This window comes from Meriones unguiculatus, chromosome 14 (genome assembly GCF_030254825.1).
Source record: "Meriones unguiculatus strain TT.TT164.6M chromosome 14, Bangor_MerUng_6.1, whole genome shotgun sequence".
NCBI lineage: Eukaryota > Metazoa > Chordata > Mammalia > Rodentia > Muridae > Meriones > Meriones unguiculatus.
In genome coordinates, this window is record NC_083361.1 from 20079637 (window position 1) to 20097742 (window position 18106).

Below are 18106 nucleotides of genomic sequence, written 5' to 3' on the forward strand. Positions count from 1 at the left end.
ACTCTCCCCATCTGAAATCAGGCTGTTTAGCTCCAATTCCTACCACTGGCAGTGTGACATTGTACAGGTGACAGAAATTTGGGGGAAGGTAGCTCTGAGGAGAAGTGCTGAAGCTCAGGGTCATAAAGGAGAGTTGTTAGATTAAATTTTCACTTAATCTTAAATGAAGCGAAGATGAGTCTGAGGGAGACTGGCAATTAGAGGGACTGTAATCGAGATTCAGGCACAGCAATCAAATCAGGGGCCCTGTCATTCTCTCTCTCTCTCTCTCTCTCTCTCTCTGTCTCTCTCTCTCTCTCTCTCACACACACACACACAAATAGCCTCTAGAAAATGATGCTTGAATAAACTATATAACATTTTGGAATATAACAACAAAATATGACATAACCATAATATTACTAAAAACATATTGTCTTAAATAAACAACTTACTATTATTGTTTTTGTTATTATTATCATTGTATATATGCAGCATTTGGCCATAAATAAAAATGAAATTTAAAAATAAAATTAGAAATACATCCCAAGCAAATAGAAACCCAAAGAGTAGAGAAGTAGCTGTGTTAGTTAAAACAGATACAAAGCCAGGCTTGGTGACACAAGGCTTGTCATGATAGCTACTCAGGAGGCTGAGACAGGTGCTCACAGAGACCGAGTCTGCATCATGTATCTTTTATGACCGTGTCGTTATAAAATTTTGATATAACAGAAAATACCTTTAGAAAATTGATTATATATATATATATATATATATATATATATATATATGAAAGTTAGACACTGTGCTTCTCATGAGCAAAGGCATCAATGATAACATTTTTTCAGAAAGCAATTATCAAGACAAATGGAAATGAAAAAAACATTAAACTTACAAGATATAGCAGAAAAAGCACTCTATGAGGAAACCTTACAGGATTGAAATTTACATCTCAGACTTTGAGAGAGACAACCAGACAGCACATCAGGGAACTAGAATAACAAAAATAAAACTAACAGCACAAGGGTAAAGCTCAGGGGCCATTGGATCCATATCCCTCACAGCCCAAATACCTCATTATTGTCATTATTCTGTGTGATCTGGATAAAGGAAAAATGTGGGGCTATTGTCTTCCTTTCTTTTCTTTGTTTTTTTTTTCGATCTCTCCCTCTCTCTCCCTTCCTCCCTCCTTCTCTCTTCTCTCTCTCTCTCTCTCTCTCTCTCTCTCCAACTCTCCAAGACAGGGTCTTACTGTACAGATCTGGCGGTATAGATCAAGGGGCAATGATGGAGCATTTACCTCTTTGCCGTTATCCTCTAATGACCTAACACACTGAGCTGCGGTTCTGACATTATCCCCACTCCTTAAATAGGGAATGGCAAATGGCGGTGAGAGAGAGAGAGAGAGAGGGGGGGGGCAGATTGAGCTCCTGGAGCACCTGAGGGCATTGTCACAGCAGGGGACATACAAAGGAGGACTCACTACTTTGGCTCCAAATTAGTGCCTTTAGACCACCTGACTGCCTAGGTCCGGAGACTCCTGCACACGACGCCTTAGACGCCTTAGCCAACCGTCCTGCAGGGCAGCGCTCTCCCTCCCAAGGTTGTAGTCTAGACCTCGTGCAAAGGAATTAAAAGTACAGACATGGGCGGCCCCAGAGGCACGTGCTAAGAGCGGTGAACCGTCGAGGACAGTCAGGTGCAATGGAGGAGATGTGCTCGGGGAGGAGCAGAGGATGGGCTGGGAGGGGGGGGGCTATCAGAGCAGAAGGATCACGCCGCATTTGCCAGGACCATGCATTTCTCCTGTAACCAAATTCGTCAGTGCAGAGGAAAACCGCACAGGATGGGTGGCAGGAGCTGCAGGCTTGTGGCTGGGTGAGTAGCCAATAGGGGGCGCCTGCCTGGAGCCGGAGAGCCCAGACCCGGAGCCCCAGCCCAGATCCCGGCTCGTCCCAAATCCTTCTTTCTCAGCAACACGTATTACTCAACCTACCAACACACCTTTTCATTCCACACGGCAGTGTAGGATTTCACCCACCCCTCACTTCTGTCTCCCTCCGTCCGGTCCATCTCTCGGTTTCTCTGTCTCCATCCCGCTCCCCAACCCCGCCGGGATCCTTCGCCAACCTTCTCCGTCCTTCCCGGGTCCGACCGACTTAACCCTGAGCCCCAGTGCTGGAGCTGCCTCGACCCTTTGCGCTTAGACTCCCTACCTGCTTCCTGTGGGTTCGTCGACTGGCTTGTCAATCACTCCGCAGACTCCACCTCTATCAACATCTCCCCCGCCGTGCAGGTTCAAGAATGCTCGCTCTTCTTGGCTCTGCCCCATCCGGAAACTTTTCATGTTAGAGCCACAGGTTCTGAGTGCTGGCCTGCACCTCAAGTTCTCTACCCGTCATGCGCCTGGCGGTGACAGGAAGGTATTATTCCTGGCACCAAAGGAGCGGGAACTTGTCGGGAGAGGGCGCTGGAAGAACATCGCAGAAGCTTCTCTCCCGGGTTGTCATCTGCTTGGCATCCCCCCGCCCCCACTCCCACCCCGGCTCTGGCCTGCTTGCCAGGAGCAGCATGGATGGGACCCCGTGCTCGCAGCCCAGGACTGTCAGGGCCACAGCTGTCTGGTTCCTAGCGGGCGTCTGCCAACGATCCAGACCCAACAGCTGTTTCTACTAGGCCAGTTTCGGCAGCTCAGGCGCTCAGGGGTGTCGGGGCTTGAAGAATGTGGGCAGCAGTTGGGATTCAGAGCGCAGGACCTTCCCCACGCGGGGAGGAGATGCCGCTTGTTCCTTGGATGTTTTCATCCATCCGCGATGGTGCTGGGAGTTCACTTGCGTGTTGCCAATCCCGCCACGGTTGGCAACTCTTTGAACTTCCCCTCGGCTAATCACAGTGTGGCCTCTTGTGTTGAGGGACGCCTCGGTCGAGCCTTTGGGCGCCTGCCGATCTCGCAGAAGTGAGTATCAAAGCCTCCCTTCCTCAGGCTTGAGGTGATTCGATAATACAGTCGTGGGAAGTGGACAGTAGAAGCCTGCGCCTGTGTTTTCTGTTAGGCAGAAAGCACAAGCAAGGCTGTACTGCCGCTAAAGCAATAACAAAATCGATTGACTTCTGGGTGCCATTGTTGCCAGTTTGGTGGGGGACGGGTGTGGCTGGGGCTTCCTGTTTCTTAGCTTCTTATTCTAAAGTATTAAAAACAAGGAGTCACACAGCTTCGCAAGAGTAGCGAGGCAATCATATGCATGTCCAGTCATGCATAGGGACAAGATGGAGCCAGGGGATTCTCTCTACAAATCCACTTGACAGAGTTTGCGTAACTGGGCATGCACCCAAGTTGAGGCCAGATCAGCCTTTTCACTCTTTATGTATTATTGGGTGCAAAGACTCTTGATTTGACATGGGGAAATTACTACTCAACTGACCTTTAAAAAAAAAATTTTTTTTTTTGAGACAGGGTTTCTCTGTGTAACCTTGGCTGTCTTGGACTCGTTTTGTAGACCAGGCTGGACTTGAACTCAGTGATCTGCCTGCCTTTGCCTCGCAGAGCGCTGGGATTACAGGCGTGTGCCACTATGGCCGGCTGACCTTTTGATCTTTGATATTGGCTTCGTGTTTACATGAGTATGTGTCTATCCGGGGAAAGACGATTTGCCCCGGGCTTAACCTCCTCTGAACAACCGGCTCCCGCGGTGCGGTTTGCTTTGTGCCTCCATCCCTTTTGGATGTTTCTGTTCTCAGAACACTCCACTCTGGCAACTGCTGTTCTTGCCTGTTTCTGGGAGGGAAAAACGGGATCTTTCATCAACACTTTCAGATTTGTCCATGCTAGACACACGAGTGACCCATCTAAGTCTATAATGAAGGGGATGCATTTTCTCCTGCGGGGAAATCTTTATTATGTAAATATATTTACACAAAGTAAAATACACACACACACACACACACACGTCCCTCTGCAAACCCGGGTGCATTTGAGGAGAGGTACTGTTCCATCATAATCATGGGTTGTAACTGAATCTCAAACCACCGCTTTTGCATAATTCCTTTCTGTGTTGTCTAGGTTGGCAAAGGTCAGGAAGACTTGCTCCAGGGTGATCTGACTGATGGAATAGTCTTCTAAATTGTATTGCTCCTTCGCTTTCTCCAGAATGCCAAACACCTTCAACAGCAACAGAAAACAGGCAGTCACCACGGAAATGTTCCCTCCAGACCTCAACCCAGGGGAGTCACTCTTCCCCCCCCCCCCATGTCCACTGGGTTTAAATGAGAGGACAAAGGGCTCAGGAGGGCGAGAAGGAAGAGCTGGAGAGATGGGTAACTGAGGAACTAAGAGCAGGCGATTCTCTGTCCCGGTTCTCTTGGGTTCTCTTGATGGACACAGACCACCAATAGGATTTAGGGGCAGAAAGAGTCGGCACTTAAATCCTAAAGGTAATTGAAAAGTAACACAGCTGTGCTACTACCTCCACAGTGCCGGGCATGATTGCATCGCCTGGATCCCCAGCGCCCCCATCCTTAGTGCTCCCCTATCGGTAGTGCAGAGAAGTGCATGGTTTCAGCCTCACCTTCCCCCAGCTGTTGTCCTTGCTGGGGATGTAGAAATTAAGGACCCCTTGGTTCTCTTGCTTTAATTCACTACCTAAGACAGGGAGAAAGGACAAAATAATGTTACATCTACGTAATATTATATGCAATGGAGAGACTGGTTGGTCTAGACGTAAGCGGATAGAGCTAAGCGTTTAAAATCATGAGTCCTATGGGGGACGTTCTCTTTCAAGCCCCCACGTACAGTCTGGCTAATGTTCCTGGAAGATGTATAATGGTTCGCTCATGTTGTTATATATGGTTGTAATTCATTCGTTATCCTTCCGAGGACCGGGCTAGCATGAGACAGAATATTGGGCCATTGTTTTACTTTTGTGTTGCTTGCTCTCGATCTAAACGGTGCTTATCACGTGTGCACCACACCAAAACACTTACCAGCTGTATGCTACTTGGCCAGACAGGCACCATTCATTTAGCCCCCGCGGTTGTCAACTTCACTAGTGCTGAGACTGTTTAATACAGGTTCCTCCTGTGGTGGTGACCCCAACCATGAAGTTATTTTTGTTGCTTCCTCATAAGTTAATTTTGCTACTATAGTGAATCATAAATATCTGTGTTTTCTGATGGTCTAAGGAGACCCCTGTGAAAGGGTCATTTAACGCCCTCCCGAAGAGGTCACATCCCACAGGTTGAGAACCTCGGATTTAGCCTTCTGTTTTGTATTTTGACTTGTGATGCAAGTCAGAGAGAGAGAGAGAGAGAGAGAGGCCTCAGAAGAAAGCAGGCCTGCTGGCAGGGTTAGCGTGTACCTTCCTCCCCCAAAGCTGTGAGAAAATAAATGCTGCTTAGGTCACCGGTTCTATGGTATTTTGCGGTGGGAGTCAGTCCTAGAAGGCTGATACAGGTCATTTTTAAAAATTAAAATTTTGCTAAAAAACCAAAACAACAACAAAAACCCACCAAACCTTCAAAGTTTAAATTCTATGACTTCAGCTAGTAATTCATGTGCCGGCTCATATGGTGATGATCTGACTCATTCCCACAAGAGATTGGCAAATACTTGTCGTTTTTCCTGAAGGCTTTGCATAAACAGGCATGGTTACAGACACAAGCATTCCCCTAAAGAGTCATTATTGGATGTCAGACATAAAAACAAACAAACGCCTCATGGGAAACTACTGCGAGCCACACAGCCTATAGGTGGTGAGACAACAGACACGACTTTGGACATGGCTGGCAACGTTCACCTGACCTGACTGACCTTGGAAAACCTCGGCAATAAAATGTTTAAAGTCCTCTATGACGTCCTCGTCTGTGCCCGTTTTGAACTTGAGGTTCATGGTGTAAATGTTGCCGAATTTGTTCTTGAGATGCTGGGGGCTCCCGAGGCACACGAACTTTCCCTGCACCATGATGGCCAGCCTGGTACAGAGAGCCTCACACTCCTCCATGCTGGAAAAACAAGATGCCATGATGCCATAAGGCAAAATTATCCCTGTTGGAGGAGATCCATAGTCCCAATATTTTGTGATCATCTTTGAAGAGGTGATTTTCATTTGCTTGTTATCAGGACACACAGGGGATGGAGGTATCTTAACTTTCAAAACAGTAGAGGACCGAATCTTCAAATGAGACAGGTCATAAACATTCTTCCCTTGTGTATTCAAACGTTCCTTGGGATTCCATCCCTAAGAATCTCACATAGTCAAGCAAATTTTCTATTATATGCTACTCCTGGCCCCGGATATCTCCCTTTCACAGTCACAGGATTCCCCCTGACCTTCACCTGCTGTGCCTCCACGCCAGACTCCCCCATGAGCCACACCTGTGAGAAGTTATGATGACCACCTTGCCACTCTCTCGTGTCTTTATCACCGTGTTCCAGAGCAGGCGCCGGGCGACTGGGTCCATGCCAGTGGAAGGCTCATCTAGTAAAATGACTGAAGACTTTCCCATTATGGCAATAGCGGTGCTGAGCCTACGTTTGTTTCCTCCACTTCAGAGTCCGGGAGGGAGAGGGAGAGTGCAAATACATGCAGCATGACACTACAGTAATTTAATAGGTAACACCCTAATTAACACCCAGATTTCATTTACAGAAAAAAAAATTGCCAAGATTTCAAAAGGGCTGAGTACCTGAAAATGATTGCAAAAAACCCAAAAAGCTAAAAACAAAAACAAAAACAAAAACACGTTAAAAAGTACTGATTGTCTGTGACTATACTAGGACACAGGACTCAAATCCAACTGTAGACAGCAATTCACTTTCATTTGCCATGGGGAAGATGACTTTTGTTTATCTAATTTATTTTTACCCATACTATCAGTTACATTTAGATTCTTATTCTTACAGTTCCTGGGGATTTCCTGACATATAAGTTACATGGTGGCTGGCCAGGATACTACAAAGAGCCTCATCTTTGTCCTTTATGAGGACACAAAGAACCACGGCGAGATAAGAGAGGCACTCATCTTTCTAGCTCATTAGCCAGAATTCCACTTGAGCTAGGTTTGTGAGCTTGTCTCTACAAAGATAATTCTCCTAGGTCTGCTCCACTGCAGAAGAGCATTTGAGGACTTCAGCCTGTAACTGAAGTTAGAGTAACTGAATTTCCCTAACTGCCTGTCTGCTACGGAGGAGCTTGGGTTAGACTGCTGGGAATTCATTCCAAAGTAGAAAGGTGCCTGAACACTTCCGCAAGCGGGAGCACCGGCATGCGCTCTCACCTCAAAGTGTAAATGAACTTCTCAGCCTGTGGTTGCAGATACAGCATTTGCAACAAGTTGTCCACGTAGGGTGTAATTTTGTCCTCTGGGATCCCCCACACTCTGGCGTACATGGTCAGTATCTCCCGAGAGGTCATGTATTCCAGCAAGGCATCAAACTGTGGACAATAGCCAATTTTTGACCGTACCTAAAATAGGAGAACACTGTCAGAGATAAGACAGCCATCTCACTGAGCGTTAACACAGTAAATATGGATAATACCAAAGCAAGCAAGCAAACAAACAAACAAGCGAACCCTCAAAGTTCTCTGGCCTGTGTGTCTCAGTTTGTGAGACAAACTGATGGATCACAGAATTCTAGCACAGAATTTTGTATCTTCCAATGGTCACCGAGTCACCATAGCTGGGGGGGGAGGGGAAGCTTCAGGTATTAGAACGCTAATGCATGAAGAAACTTCATGTGCGAAGTTTTATATCTCTGAAGTGTTTTAATATCTCTTTTAAAGCACTGGAAAGTTGCAGCTGTGATGAAACAAAATTAAAATGTTTAGGTATAGTTTTAGGAGATCTTGACTTCAGGAATGGATACATGAAGTCGAGGTGTGTCGTGGCTTAACAAGGGCTAACAGATGGTTGTGGTTGTGCATGCCAGCAGGATGTGCTGAAGAGGCTGAGGCAGGAGGATCAAGAAGGAAGATTGATTAAATAAGGTAACCAACGTGTTTGTGAATCCATGTACACAGCAGAGCACAATAAATAAACAAATAATGCAAGACCAGGCATGGCGGCACAGCCTTTAATCCCAGGACTTAGGAAGAGGCAGGCAGCTCCATGTGAGTTCAGAACCAGCTTGGTCAATACAGTGAGCTCCAGGCCAGCCAGGGCTACACAGTGAGAACCTGTCTCAAAAAAAACCATAACAGTAAACAGCAAACATAAAAATATATTGAAATCTTTTAAAACATGCACTATCTAAAAAGGTCACCAATTAACAGATCAAAAAATTTTAAGAGATTAAGGACACTGAAAGATAATAGTAATGTCAAAACTGTGATCTCTCATTTAAAGATCTGGAGAAATAGAAATGTTAGAATTGATATACATAAGAAAAAGCCAACATGTTTGGGAAATTAAAGCATAAAGTAGTAGACTCTTCCACTGTTGGTCAGGGGTCCCAAATTGTGGGGACACAAAGAATGAGTCTACACCATATACATGTTTCTGACAGTGTGTGGAGGTGCGGACAAAGACGAGGTTAGGTTTAGTCATTTTCTGACTCATCCTGGAGAAGGCTAAACAGAAGGCAACCAACCTGCCAGAGCCTCTGGGCTCTAAGCCAGTGCCATACATGGCCTTCGCATTTGCTCTCACATTACCTAACAAGTCCCAGAAAATCCCGAAACATAAGTTTCTTTTAAGATGTTCTAAAATTAAAAAAAAAAGAAAAATATTTCTAGTAAACCAAACTTTTTTGTTTATTTGAGGCCTTAAATTACTCCAGAACAGTATATTTTAAAGACAATGTAAGAGAAATTTAAAAAAAAAATTGAGTACACAAACTAATAAGCAATCACAAATGACAAATAACAAAGCGTTGGGGAATCAGGAAAAAAAAAAAAGTCTCACGCTGAAGTTACCACATCCAGATGGCAAAACAGCTTTGTTGATTGCTTCAGAAATAAGCGACTGCCGTAAATGTTTCACACCGTTTTATTTTGAAGTATTCCAAACATAAAGAGAACTTAAAATAATAATAAAATGAACATTCTTTTTAAAATTGTTGTATTAATTATAGTTTATTCACTTTGTATCCCAACTGTAGCCCCCTCCCTCATCACCTCCCAATCCCACTCTCCCTCCCTCATCTCCTCCCATGCCCCTCCCTCAGTCCACTGACAGAAGAGGTCCTCCCACCCTTCCATCTGACCCTAGCTTGTCAGGCCTCATCAGAACTGTCTGCATTGTCCCCCTCTGTGGCCTGGCAAGGCTGCTCCCTCCTCAGGGGGAGGTGATCCAAGAGCCAGCCCCTGAGTTCATGCCAGAGACAGTTCCTGTTCCCCTTACTAGGGCACCCACTTGGAGACTGAGCTGCCGTGGGCTACATCTGTGCAGGGGTTCTAGGTTATCTCCTTGTATGGTCTTTGGCTGGAGTATCAGTCTCAGAAAAGACCCCTGGGCCCAGATTAAAGTGAACACTCTTATCTGAAATGACAGGAGCCAAACAAGCTTAGCTTCGGCAGAAGGAAGCACGCGGAACATCTTAAAGAGAAGAGTGGCGTAACTAAGACGACGATGGAAACTGAGCTAACAGAGATTAACTACTGCTGCAGAAGTATTATGAATTAGAAGAAAACTCATCTGCAGTTGTGGCCATTTATACATCTTCTGCAACAGGCGTTGTATTAAGCATGGCAACACACTTTAAATATTCTGAAGTTTCTTGATTTGTATTAATTTTTCAATAATTGTCAATCTAGTACAATTGTGTGATAATGAAGGGGAATAAGGAAATGATCCAACCTGAGTTGGTTTGCAACAGGTTATTTTATAATTTCAGAGCTAGGTCTTGTATCCATGGATTATTTCAATTATCCTATTCCGGGTACATTCTTAAAAACAAACAAACAAACAAACAAAAATTCAACAACTCTTAAAATTAGGAACAGGGTAAGGATGTTTATTCTCTCCAATTATGTTCAATATAGTGCTTGAAATTATAGCTCCATCAGTTAGGAATGATTTATGTAGGTGCTTCTCAATTTTTCGTTTCAGGTAGGGCTAATGGGTGAACCATGTGTAGCTGGGCATTTCCTTCATCCATGTCTTTCAGGCCCTGGTCAATAACTTCTGTTTTCAGACTTCTTGAGGGCGGAATGCTCTATGTATTGGTCCCTCCTGTCTCCTTCCACCTGCAGGCTGTTCAAAGGGGTTTTCTCTTGCAATCCCACTGAGAAGCTGGCTGCATGTGTCCCGGGAGACAGAATTCACAGTGCAGGGGTGCCAACCAGATTACCAGCTCTGTGTTGGAATGTTGTTTGCATGCTTGCTGAAGAGTTTAAAAGGGTCTGACTGAGCCTTCAACAATTCTTCACTAAGAATTCAGTTCTTTCTGCCCCCTATTGGCTGTGTGTGTGTGTGTGCCTGTGTCTCTGTGTGTCTGTGTGTCAATGTGCTTGCATGCATATGAGAATGGGAATTCACACAGAGGACAGAGGTCAAAGGACAACTTCTATGTTATGTGAGGACAGGTCCCTTGATGTTCACCGCCAGGTACACTCAGCTAGCCGCCATTCTCCTTTCTCTGCCTTCTTGCCGTAGGAGGGCTGGGATTACATATGTGTGTCCAGCTGCATCTGGCTTTTATTTTCATCTCTGGGTATCCAGCCTCAGATCGTCAGGCCTGCTCAACCACAAACACCTCCTTGATCTGGCTAGGGATTTTGTGCTGGATGAGTGGACAAGTTTTCGCCTTTGCAGTGCCTTAATTTGGGGTATCCGTTGGTTTCCAGTTCAGATTTTTTTTTTTTTTTTGAAGTAGGGTTTTACTGTAAAGACAGGCTGGCCCAGAACCCACGGAGATCCACAAGCCTCTCCCTCCTGAGTGACGGCATTAAAGGAATATGCCGCCATGCCCAGGTGGTTCAGATTTTTAATGGCTAGAGTTGGGCTGAAAACGTTAAGGTCCTTCTAAAATACTCGGCTGGACGGCGCAAGTCTAAAGGATGCATGCACAGCAAGTGCATTATGCCGGCTGTTAGAGGCGCTGCTTGCAGAAGCTGGGCCTCACTCAGAAGACACTTATGACTTAGTGCTCAAGGTGAAGCTGCTTTCTTACCTCCGTGTGTTCCTTTACACTTTGTTTCTCTCTCCAGAAGCTACCGACGGTTGCCCAGAATCACCCTGGGGTCTCCTACCGTTTGTCTCCCGTCAAGCTTCTCCCCTTCAGACCGCATGCCGGCGTACCTTCAGGATATTTCTGGTGATGCTGTAGCCTTCAATGTACACATCTCCAGAGGTAGCAACCTCTTCTCCAGTCAGGATTTTAAAGGCAGTGGTTTTCCCAGCTCCGTTTAACCCAAGCAATCCAAAGCATTCCTCCTTTTGAATGGTGACAGAGACATTCCTCACAGCCAGAATAGGTGGAACTTTAAAGTATATCTTAAAAACAAAAGAAACACAAAATACATCAGAACTATGCATTTAGATGGGTCAAACACTACGCTTCAAACCTTTACAGACCACAGTATTTGAGACAGTTTGACAAGAGCTCTACTGAGAGTACAGCCATGGATCCCAAAGGTCTACCGTGAGCCCTTGGTGCTCGTCTTAAGGAATGGAGCCATATGCTGGCTGCTGAAAGACGTTACCTTTATGAGTTCTTTAATGAGCACAGGAGAATTCCTTGACTGCTCAGGATGTGCCAGGATAGCCTTTCTTTCACTTTGTACGTCTTCATCTTTATCTTTCCCGGATAATTCCTGGGACACTGTAGACTGCATAGTGAAGACAAGAATAAATGGTAGGCACTGTTTGAGCGTTTGGTCTAGACTGGATGAATTCATGAAGGCTGAACTGGAGGATTACTCCAGAGTGTCCAAACAGAAGCCAAGAGACTTCCTGCATATGACCACACTCTCCTGTAAACGCTTATTTCCCATTTCCAAAGCTTAGAAACTAGGCTTCCTGCCATGAACAAGAAGAAGGTGTTCTCAAAGCAGACATCACAGGAACTACCAGCCACAGCAAATACTACTGATTATGGTAAAAATACTATTTGCTACTAATAGAGTATAGATGAATGTCAGGGAAAGAGTTTTTCAGTGTTCTTTTGCAATCTCTCTCTTTTCCTCTGTCTCCCCCCCTTCTCTCTTCCCTTCCCTTGTGATTGGAGATCAAGATAGAGCTCTTGGCTGTTTCTTTGCCCTGCCATTATGGACTCTAACCCTCTGAAACCATAAGCCAAATTAAATGCTTTATTTTATTTAAAAAAAAAATAAAGTAAGTCTTATTTCAGAGAGAGGAGTTCAGTGAATAAAGCGGCTGAACTTAAAATTACACAAACAGAAGTTTATCAGGAGACTTAGAGGCGGGAACAGAGAAAAATGGAAGGGTGCTCCTCGGGGCAAGATGAAAGAGAGCTCTAAGACCCAGACCATGTATGTATTTCATTTCAAGGGATACAAACTTTTTATTTTGAGACTTTTTTGACTTACCAAAGAGTTTACAGTGTGGCTGTGTTCTAGGAAGCTTCTCCTAAGGGTAATAGTTTGTAAAACGTTGGTCCAAAGTAAGAAACTAACACTGGTTTCATTGTTTTGGTTCTATATCCCACTTGATGCCATTTTTAGCATCAACTACTAAACTACATAATCCAGACAGACACATAAATCACAACCTCTCTCCTAATGGAGGTCAACAAAGTATATGTCTGACAATGCTCGTCATTCTGGAAAAGATATTACTCTGATAACTACAATCTTCATTTTCTTAACTTACAACATCATACATTTTTATTATACATTAGTTTCACCTGTTTTTAGGTGTTGCATATACTCTTTTTTGGTCTAGTTTTTTTTTTGTGTGTGTGTGTCATATCATGTATGAGCAAGTCATAGGCTATCCCTTCTTTTTTTTTTTTTTTTTTTTTGAGAGAGAGAAGCCTATTTTACTATTTTTTTTAGATGCTAACACTTTTGTCAAGAAATTTTGCATCTATATCATGACTTATCTTCAATCTTCCTGTTTTTAAAATTCATTCTAGGCATTAGTTAGTCTCCATGTATGATGTTATGGCCTCATAAGAAAACGGATCAGAAATACAGAAGGTAGGAAGAGAGATCAGTGAAATGGGTAAAATATCTATGTTTTTAAATTCAAAATGTGTTGCTTTGGAAGTATTAACAAAACTAGTGAAGCTCCAGCAAAGGTAATAAAACATCAAACACACAAAAATGAATTGTAGGCAAATGTATGAATCTTCCTCTGATCATTCCCTGACATCTCAGGACAGTCCAGCATCCTTCTCCTGGCACTTCTGAGGATTTCTCTTTGGTTTGTCATCATTGACAGGCCACCTGCACTTGGGTCTTGACCGTGTGGAATTCATTTTCAGCTCTTTGAATAGTCACTGCTTCATTACCTGAGCCACATCCCCCACCCCTCACCAAACCAGTGACTTGAATTTACTCACTCGAGTATTACATAATTATAGAACTTAGTTTGCTTACTACTAAGCAGTTTCAGTATTTTATACATGCTTTCTTTCATCAAAATTCTTATTCCCGTGACTGATATTTGTCTGATCTCTGATTTGGTTCCCATCCTGGGGCCATTTCTCTGGAATACTGTTGATTCTTCCCTTCCATCTCTCCTGCAAGACCTGGGATCTGGTTGTTCCTCTTAGACATGGGAGGAAACGGAGTCCTGTCCAGCATTCACTGTTACTAAGCAACAACAGGTACGTGAGGGATAGCTCTGAAATGTATTACAACCCCAGTATTATCGGGGTTTACTTCCAAAGACCAACGTTTCTGGTGCTGGCCGGCTATTTGCTGATTTGACCAGATTCCCTAGTCCCAAGGACATACCTCAACATTAAGGTAATTCTTACTTCATTCTGCAGACAAATCTCTCAACTGAATAGAAAACTCTGATGAGCTCTGGACTTCAAGCTACCTCAAGTGGTATCCTCATGGCTGAGTCTGTGTTTTGGTGTCTGCTTGCCTGACCCATGGGGTGTCACAGCATGGAGACTCCCACCTTCTATGCCTCAATCTCAATATCCATTTCTGCGAGCAGCAGCAGAACCACCAGGGGGACATGTTACATATGCCAAATTTCAAAACATACCCTAAATTGACTACAGCAGATGCACAGTGTGGACCAGCAATTTATAGTTTAACGAACCCTGTGCATGAGTCTGATACATGCTTCAGGATGAGCATGCCTGTTACACGGCCTTACTCTGGAACGTTTGTTCTGTGAAGCGGTGACCCAGTACCACCCGGGAGCTTTTACAATAGCCAGAGCCAAATTGGGACAAATGGACAGGCTGGGGAGGGAGTGTGCCCCTGGCATGGGAGTTATTCAAAGGAGAAGTTTCAATAATAATCGATGCATTCAAATTACAAAAATTCACATTTTATGTAGACCTCTAATTCATGTAGATGTCAGTCAATATATATTGACTTCCTTGACCTGATGTTATGATTTGAAGTATGAAATGTCATCCCTAGGGCGAGGCACTATTTGGGAACCAAGAGGTGGGACTGAGCTGGCAGAAGCAGGTCATTGGGACCATCTTGTCCCTGCCCTCCTCACCTCACATTTTCTGTCTCTGTGTTTCCTTTAAGCATGGGGTGAAAATCTCCTCAACCTTATACTCCTGCTTCCATGATGCTCTACTCAAGCACATGGTGCCAGGTAACCATGAGTTAAGCCTCTGAAGCCAGGAGCAGACAGGTCTTTCTTCAAGGTGTTCCACGTGGTGTTGTGGCCACAGTGTTGATAAAGCCCATATAGCTAGTAATGGAGTTAAGCATGTGCTTTTAATTAAGTATGTGCTTTTCATTTTAAGAGTTGTCTCTAACCCACAACTGGACAATAAGTAGAGTGAGAGGTTTTAAAGCCAGTCATAAATGGAATATCTCCATCAAGCCCCTCCCCTAAGGCCTCAGGGACTGTAGTTTTTTGAGTAAAAATGGCCCCACCTTCCCATATCTTTGAACGATTAGTCATCAGGGAGTGACACTACTTGAGAGAGATTAAAGGGTGGGGCCTTGTAGTAGGTGTGGCCTTGTGAAATGTGTCACTGGGGGTGGGCTTTGGGGTCTCAAAAGCCCAAGCCATAGCCAGTGTCTTTGTCTTCCTGCTGCCTGCCAATCCAGATGTGGAGCTCTCAGCTCCTCCTCCAGCACCGTGTCTGCCTGCGTGCCGCCATGCTCCCCATCATGAGGACAACGGACCGAGCCTCTGAGCTGTCAGCCAGCCCCAGTTCAATGTTCTCCTTTATAAGAGTTGTGGTGGTCATAGTGTCTCTTCACAGCAACAGAACACTAAGCCAGGGAGCTCTGCAGAATAGGAGGTAGAAGAGTGTTGGAGCCAGAGGGGATGAATGACACCAAGGAAAAAAGGCCTTCTGGACACAACAGGATGGACACAGGTCTGAACTCAGAGAGGCCGTGATAGTATACACGGGGCCTGTTCAGTTCCAAGTCAGACACCACGGCAGCACCGATGGGGGAGGCGGGCACCCTCTCCTATCCCTGACCAAGAAGCTATCTCAAACTGATATCCACTTGAAAAGGAAAAATTAGTTTTCTCCAATGGAGTCTCACAAGGTATATAAACTACACTTAAGGGAAGGTCCCACGCCCTGCAGGAGGTGTCCAACACAAAATGAACGATATTTTTGTAGATTTTCTTTTGTCTCATATTGCTTTGTTTGGGCAAATTTTGTCTTACTGGATTTTTGTTTGTATATATTTTCAGATTTTGTAATTTTATGGGTTTGTGTGTGTGTGTGTGTGTGTGTGTGTGTGTGTATGTGTGTCTGCGTATTTGTGGGTTTTTTTCTATTTTTTTCAGTTTTGCTGTTTATTTTCTAAGGAGACTGAGAGAGAAAGAAAGGGCATGGAGTTTGGTGGGTGGGGAGGGTCTGAGAGGAGCTGGGAGGGACAATGATCAGAATATATTGCACAAAATTATTTCAATAAAAAATAAAAATACATTTTAAAAATGGGTTCTTTCCAGGGCCTGTATTCTGCCACTTACCTTACGAAATACTCTGTAGATACCAAAGAAGACATAGCGAAATATGAAGATTTTTAGATTCCATGAAATAATATCCATAAAGACAACCAAGAAGAGGTACATCATCCCTGTGGCAGCCATGGCAGTCATGTGCCTTCCGATCGCCTTTTGGTCCATGCTGTATATAGAAAACTCAGTATCTGGTGAGAGCAATGAAAGGATGTTAAGAGGATGAGATGCCACCAAGGCGCTTGCGCAGGATCACAGCCAGACCAACTGTCAGCTATTAGCAGACACGCTTTGCTATAACCCAGGAAATATGAAAGTAAGAATTGGTCACCTGTGTGCCCCACGAGCCAGAATAAAAATGCCTATCGGCAGGTTGAGAGATGCACTCCTGTGGAAGGTATCTCAATCCACTCTCCAAGAGATGGCGAACCAGCACGCAGGAGCAGCACCTCGGGGGAAGGGGAATGTGGAGAGCGGACAGCCAGTTTCTTTATAATTCTAAGGAAACCTTTTGGGAAATCTGAATCCGTTCTCAATTGCTGGGAACTCTAGCGTGACAACTGAATGTTGGAAAACATGTAGAGTCAAGTAAAAAGAAAGCAAGCACGCAAGACAGAACCCAGAGAATCACCTTGTTGAACAAGGAATCCACCCACTAACAGGAGTAGCGCACTACCAGCCACCAAAGGCATGTCACACTCAGAGAGCACTTGCTGAGGGTGGCCTCAGCAAATGTGCAAAGAGCTTACAAGTATTTACACAAGATTTCACGACCCCCAAACTGACGCTTTCAATAATGGATGTGAAGATGAGGCTTGGTATGGCAGAAATGGTTCGGCACTTTATGCTTTTACAGAGGACCTGGGTTCAGTTCCCAGCATGCACATGGAAGTTCACAATCATCTGTAACTCAACAGATTGTAACAGCAAGCTTGGTCAAAATAAAGAAGAAGACAAACTATTCAAAGCCTCCCAGTCAAATTAAAAAAGGTAAGGAAAGGGGGGGGGTGGCTGTGTAGAAGTGTTATGACTCATCATCAAGAGATCAAATCTACTGCAGTAAAATTTAGAGAAGGTAAAAAGGGAGAAGGGGGACCAGAATCGTATGTAAGGAACTTGTGTGAAAATTCTTATGACCCAGGCAAGCAGGGGGATCACCAATCAAACACAACCAATCAAGCACAACCAGGAGTTCACCAAAACACCTGATGTCAAATTCAAAGACAGAAAAAGTATAAGCTGCAGGAAACAGGAACATCAAGAGGCTGGAGAGTTGGCTTGGTGGTGAAGAGCACTTGGCTGCTCTTCCAGTCGACCAGAGTTTAGTTTTCTATTTAAGAGTTTTTGTTCTGTTTTTAAATGTATACAGTGTTCTGGCCATATTTGTGCCTGCAGGCCAGAAGAGGGCACCAGATCTCATTATAGATGCTTATGAGCCACCATGTGGTTGTTGGGAATTGAACTCAGGACTTTGGAAGAACAGCCAGTGCTCTTAACTACCCTGAGCCATCTCTCCAGCCCCTAGAGTTCAGTTTTCTATAAAAACAAACACTTGTGACTACATCTCCTCTGACGTCCTGTTCTGGCCACCTGCACTCTGGTGCCCTCTTCTGGTACCTGCACTCATATGTACATGTTCCTTGAGCACTTCCCCCTGGTGGGAGCCACCAGAGGAAAGAGGATCCAGGCAGTCCTGAAGGGACCTGATAGGCTAGGGTCAGACAGTAGGTGGGACCAGGAGGAGATGAGGGAGGGGACTACTACCAGGATACAAAGTAAATAAATTATAAAAAAAATTAATAGTAACAGTAAGAAGAAATGAATCATAAAATAAAATCTTAAAAAATACCTCACGTAGAAGAGTCTTAACGGAAAACTCAGCAGACTTCTTACCAGATATGCTGCAAGCTAAGAGTACATGGGATGGCCATTTAAAGTACTAAAAGGAACAAATAAACAAACAAACCTGCCAACAATAATTGTGCCAAGGAAGGTCTCCTTTACAGTTTACAGATAGGAAGACAGGAAAAACCACAATTTCAAGACAAGTAAAAGCTGAATTCATGACCCTCTGACCTGCCTTGTAAGAAATACT

At 44.5% G+C, this 18106-nt stretch overlaps 1 protein-coding gene across 1 annotated transcript in view; it reads right to left on the bottom strand.

The window, feature by feature from the left end:
- Positions 1 to 3997: 3997 nt before the first annotated feature.
- LOC110547861 (phospholipid-transporting ATPase ABCA3-like) overlaps positions 3998 to 18106 on the bottom strand; it is a 78888-nt gene continuing 64779 nt past the window's right edge. The window contains exons 23-30 of the mRNA XM_021635690.1: positions 16024 to 16202; positions 11619 to 11744; positions 11215 to 11409; positions 7252 to 7439; positions 6350 to 6520; positions 5786 to 5976; positions 4545 to 4618; positions 3998 to 4138 (exon numbers count right to left, since the gene is read on the bottom strand). Coding sequence (XP_021491365.1) covers positions 3998 to 4138; positions 4545 to 4618; positions 5786 to 5976; positions 6350 to 6520; positions 7252 to 7439; positions 11215 to 11409; positions 11619 to 11744; positions 16024 to 16202 — 1265 coding nt within the window. The remainder of the gene's footprint in view (positions 4139 to 4544; positions 4619 to 5785; positions 5977 to 6349; positions 6521 to 7251; positions 7440 to 11214; positions 11410 to 11618; positions 11745 to 16023; positions 16203 to 18106) is intronic.